Source organism: Pygoscelis adeliae, unplaced genomic scaffold (genome assembly GCF_000699105.1).
Source record: "Pygoscelis adeliae isolate BGI_AS28 unplaced genomic scaffold, ASM69910v1 Scaffold302, whole genome shotgun sequence".
In the NCBI taxonomy this organism is placed as follows: domain Eukaryota; kingdom Metazoa; phylum Chordata; class Aves; order Sphenisciformes; family Spheniscidae; genus Pygoscelis; species Pygoscelis adeliae.
In genome coordinates, this window is record NW_008824372.1 from 2021195 (window position 1) to 2027194 (window position 6000).

Below are 6000 nucleotides of genomic sequence, written 5' to 3' on the forward strand. Positions count from 1 at the left end.
ATGGCAGGCATTTGAAGGCAGACACTCTTATAGGCTTCAGTCGTATCATGCTTGGGGATTAACTGTGGTGCAGGTACTATTTGACCTACTTTAGAATTAAAATTAAGTTGTTTCAAATGTCTTCACTAACTGAAAGAAAAATAGAGGGGAGTGAGGAGAAGAAATTGATGAAGAAAATCTGATTTATTCAACTGATTTAAAGAAATGAAGAGGTGGCATCTTCAGCTTCCCCCTGCTTTAATGGGCGCAGTTGCATGCAGGTTTAATTCATCTCACTCTGCTGGACTTCATAGAACAGTCCTGAACATTTCCTTCTGCCCTTGAATGCATCAGACTTTCAAGTTTTGCCTCTCTGCTCTGAGCATTAAATAACAGCCTTATAGGTTAAGTGGCACCCTTACTGAGCCTCAGTTCAGCAAGTACTTGTCTGATTTTTAAACATGTTAGAGATGCGGAAAAAGAGTGGAGCTGAATTCCGCATCAGCCTTTGATAAGGAGCTGATGGATTGTTTCAGTAGTTATTCTCAAATCATATCAGGTACATTTATTAACTAATGAGGGTTTCTCCCCAAATAAGCATCTCTTTGCCTACTTGCCCGTCTGTCCTTCACTACAGTATCTCGGCACCTCTGACATGCTGCCACTTTGACAAACCTAGCAGTATCGCTGTATTGGGTTTTCTAAGAACCTTCTTTTTATTTGGAAACTTACTGGTCTTTTATGTAAATTAAAGCACTGTTAATTTCCTTGAGGTTATATAAATGACATTGATTCACAATTATAACAAAAGATATATAATATTCCTGTATATTTCTTTTACTATTTTAAATATGACAACACTGATTGTCCTTTCTTGGTCATTGCTATTTTGGTGTGTGAACTATTTATACTGAAGCTTCCATTACATAATTATCTCTAGACTTTCACCTTATCCTTCATACACTGTGCTTAGATATCACACTATGCCTCTCTAAGAATTGGTGATTTAATCTTATATAACATATGTGCTTCTCATTTGAAGTAGCAGAGAGAGCCAGGAATATGACATCTTGATTTTATTGGTTAAAAACATGTGCTACGTTGGAGGAAATTCACTCTAATGGTTTAAATTTCACCTTAAGCTTAAGGGCATATGAAGGTCTGAGTAGCATGTTATTCAGGCCATTTTTGGGCACAGAATTCATGTTTTAAGATGTTTACTATGCTCAGCTTTTGTTAGGCTTTTTTTTGTGTATGTTACAGAAGGGTAGGGAATAGGCAGTCATACAGGCTGTCCCTGGCTGCAGTCTTGGAGCTAATCAGTGACTGATGACCTGCAGGGAGCAGAGAGGATATAATCATGTAAGTGGCATAATTGGATAGAACATAGGTTGATGAATCCAGTGGTGAGGCAAGGGCACAGCTAAATACTCACTGGAGGGGGAAGTAACTGCTCATCCACTGGATTTTTCTCCTTTTAAAGGAGGGGGATTTGCATTCTCTATGGCCCATCAACCACAGCCAGTGGTTCTATTGCTGTCTAACTATAATATGATTTTGGCATACATTTTGGAATTGGTCTGCGCTGACATAGTCCTTGTGATCTTGCATGTAGGCCTGGCAGAATCCCAGACTGACTATGGCTATGCGCAAAGAGGATTGCTTATAAAGCTTTTAACGTAGCTGCTTACCCATGAAAAATCCTCTCCAATGCTAGCACTTCAGATGCTGGCACTGTTGTATCAGTGCCTAAGCACCTGTGTGTTCCTGCTTCAGTCTGGCCAAATTAAAGGAAAGGTATCCCTTGCTTGACACACATAAACCATGTTTTTTTCCTGACCACCTACTAAAGACAATTTTTTTTCCATCTTCTTCTTGAAGAAGCACATCCCTTGGGAATAAAACACATTTACAAAGAAATAGAATACTGAAGAGGTGATCAGCTTTCTTGATTGTACGAAAGCTGAGAAGCATCAGATAGGTGCCGTATGTCTTGAAAAGCAGTGGAATGTCAGAGCCTTGGGAGTAATTTACAGGCATGAGACTGCAATTCTAGAGACTTATTAGGAATTACCACGAGCCTTGGTGTAATTGCACAGAGCACTGGAATTCTACACTGGCCCCCAAGAATTCACTTGAGAATCAAAGTCTGAGCAAGTCCTGCTGTTGGTTAAGTACAACAATCAGACTGAGGTTCTTCTAGTATGTATCGATGATCATTCTATGTAGAAGGATATAGGAATGTACAGGTAACAGCAACATGGGCTTTTAGCTCATTTCTTATGAATATTCAACATCATGGTGGGATTAGCTGTGGAGCTGCAAGTATATTCCTTTTATTCCTCTCTTCTTCCTATCTTCTCTCCTCTCTGGATTTTGAGCATCTTAGCAGGAAGAAGGATTGAGACTTAGCAAACCTGGTATATCCAAATTATGGACTCTAAGTAGAAAGCAAAAAGGGGAAATGAAATTCTGAAAACACCCAACCTATGCCATCTTCCTGATCTTATCTAAACCCCGATAAAAGACTCTCTCCATCTCTCCTGGAAGTGATACCATGGTAGACTATGAAATGAGTGTTTGAGGTATGTATTTCCCATCCCCTTGATGTTTATCACACTGCCATATGCACGGCTGATGCTCTGAAGGTCAAGCTGGGTTAGTGAAGCTATTCGTTAAGACATGTGCCAGCATACTTTAATTCTAACTGACTTTAATCTGATTAAAGTTTAGCCAGTAACTTCGATGAAATTGCTCTGACTTATAGCTGTTGAGGGTCAAGGCAATGCCATAGGTTACAGTGTACTGTCCCAGAGGTGGGGCGCAGCTGTCTTTTGCTTTCAGACTGAACAATTGGTTTGTGTTGCTTTGCACTTTGTAGTGGAACTCCTCAGAGAAAAGGGACTAGAAAGTGACTTTTCAAAAGCAAATGAAAATTGAGTATGATTCAGGCTATGTGGTCTGGGGAAAGATCAGGGGAACAGGGGAATTTTGTCCAATTCCACTTATGTCCCATTATTATACACTGTACAGAAGGCTAATGATGATCTATATTGTCATACACCCGAATCAGAGTTTAATTATTAATACCAGATAGCTAAATTTTGGGGATACACAATAACTGCCCTTCAGGGGGCAATATTCCCAGTTCTATTCTGGCAATGGTAATTCTAAGTTAAGATATATTTCTAGAACACTTTTGTTATTGGACTTTTTCTATAAACGTGATTGCTTCTAATTAGAAATTATTGGTTTAAATCTACTCCACATGGTCTTTCCTTTTAAGCAAGAAAATTAAACAGTGAATCTTCTCATCTGTCAATTTCTGTAAGCCCTGCTCCCGCCCCACTTTTCCCCAATCACACACAGCAGTGGAGGTTCCCAGATTATTATAATCTTTTATAGCACTCTCACATTCTGTTCTCTGAAATGTAATAAAAAGAGTTGTACTTGGCCATTCATCAAAATGTAGCAATTCCATAAGGTATCAGCAGATGCTAAATACCAGTGCTCTGCAGGTGAATGCACCAAAGAGAAGTTCATGGACTCAAGTCTCATGTATTGCAAGGGTTTAATCCAACACACTTGTACTCTCAAATGGTTGAAATAAGCCTCAGGATATGAGCAGGCTGGAGTTCAAAGTAATTTCTACCCCTGTGTGGTTGTGGTAGAGCTGTGTGTGATAGGTATTCATATTAGAAAGCTTAAATCCATTGGGAGATATTTTAGGCAGAACTGCTTTAGCAGGAAATAAACCATCCATGTCCATACATCATGTATGCATGTGTATATAGGTTCATGCACATGTACTTGTATGATTTGCTTTGCTTTACGATGAGACCATACACTGTTTCTCCAAGTATATTATGCCATTGGATGTGTATTACCCATTTACATTTCATCAAAGCTTTTCAGGCATGTCTTTGTCCAAAACATCCTGACAAATATAGCAAATAATAGCTATCTCAGCAGCAATGTATGTATATTGCTGTCTGCCTGATGCTCTTCCCCTCCACCCCGGTTATCTTGATAAAGGGGTTGTTCAGGAGCCTAGCCTTCATTTCTCCCCCAACAGCAAAAACTGCATGCACAACAAGCAGCAGACTGAAAAATTATGTTCACGCCTTGACCTTGAGACTTCCTGAACCAGTTTGGATTGGCTCTCCCTTTGAAACAACAGGCTTCCACAGGAAGTTCATAAATGGGCCCAAGTCACAGCAATTGACGTAGTTTTAATATTTTTAACTTGCTTCTTCAAGAACCTACCTAAAATGGGCGGCGTTTCATGGACACAAAGAATTGGCCAGCTTTTCCAAGAGCAAACGTCAGCGTGCTGGGCGCAAGGCAACCCGTTGAAAGCAGTGTGACTAATGGGCCATCAGGCCCTGCTAATGCAGCTTCTGCTGAGCACTGCTCGGGGGATGTGGCTGTGTGTGTTGTGAAGCTGCACTGTACTCCACCATGTCCCAGTGTCAGCACCACTGGGGCTCCCAACACTGTAGGCAGCCAACATCTCCAAAGAGCTAAACCACAGGCCTGTGTCCAAGACCTCAGCTTCAGACACGTTTGGATCCACAGCTTAAGCATTGATGCAATCTCCTTCCCCATGTCGTACTCACCTCCCCCACCCCTGCCAATTCTCGCCTCTCTGAGAAAGACAGAGCACAGTACATCATTCTTGTCTTAGAAATGGTTTGCAAGACTCGTTCAGAGATGTTAAAGAAAAGTTCTTTTACTCCCCAAGTCTGAAATATGGAAAGACGGATGTGTGAAATGTCCATGGTTTGTTCCATTCACAATGACAGGGAAGAGGACCAGAAAAAATAAATGTTGCAAAGAAACAGGAGTATTAAATCTTTAGATGGAGAATGATAGATGAAAATGGACATGAAAACCTTGCCTTTAAGATGCTTATCTTTTTCATACAGCTCTAACAAAATGCCACTGCATTAAAGACATTCCTTTTCATCCATTTGCTTTGCACCTTGTTTTCTCATTACCTGTTTAACATGAACTTAATGGAAAACACTCTTCTTATTTACATCTCTGCACTCCACTGATAGTATGCTATAATCTGACAACAGATTCAAATTCAAATTCAAAAATCTAGAGTGCATTGCCTCTATGTAACTACGAAATGGACATTTTCTTGTTTGCAGATAATCTGCTGGAATGGGATGAAAGATTGTTATTAATGTTAGCAATGCATATGATTTCAGACAGAGCTATTTAATTCATTTATAAATCAGCAGCTCTGTCAAAGGGCCATAATGACAGACTTTAAAGCAACTTTTAAAATTAATTGTCTAGTGTGATTAGTTCATGATTTGGGATTTTCTGGTGTATACTTAACTGATGTACTTTGAAAGATAATTTTTTTATATACATATATATATATAGTTGCTTTGAGAAATTGACAGAAATGAAAAAGTGAAGCAGGACCCCTTCCAGCAAATAGGCTCTCTTTTCATTCAGTCAAGAAGTCAGAAACCTTTCTTACTGAAGAACAAAGCAAGGTCTCCGTGCCCCCCCCAAGCCACAAAAATTCGATCCATTGGATAAACCAAATATTTCTAAATGTTCTTTGGTCTATATCTGTAAACCATAGGATCCAGATCCACTGGACTTGCTAGTATACATTTACAAGGTAAAGAGTTAATTTGGTGTCTTTTTTTTTTCACTGATAAAGGCTTATCTTGTTATTCTTCCAATCTTTCTTGTAAGCATTTCCTGAGAGGGGGTATAAGCCAAGTAACATGGAGGATCTGCCTACGACACCTAGCAGGGGAGGCCTTGCCTGTTTGGCCAAGGCTAGCAGGTCTTACATAATAATTTATTACAGTACCTTTCTGTTTCCTGGTCTGTGGTTTGCTGCTTGTTCTCAAAGCCAGTGAAGCTGCTCATATCCACATAGCCGTCATTCTCATTAGCAGCAGATAATGCCCTGCTGGGATCTTCAAAAAACTCAGTAAAAGTTCCTGCTCTGGTGGATCTTCGAGGAGGAATTTGTATGTTTTCATA

The 6000-nt window shown here is 39.8% G+C and overlaps 1 protein-coding gene across 1 annotated transcript in view; it reads right to left on the reverse strand.

The window, feature by feature from the left end:
* FGD5 (FYVE, RhoGEF and PH domain containing 5) overlaps positions 1-6000 on the reverse strand; it is a 108231-nt gene that overhangs the window by 99353 nt on the left and 2878 nt on the right. Inside the window, exon 2 of the mRNA XM_009320119.1 lies at positions 5825-6000. Within this exon, the coding sequence (XP_009318394.1) occupies positions 5825-6000 (176 nt within the window). The remainder of the gene's footprint in view (positions 1-5824) is intronic.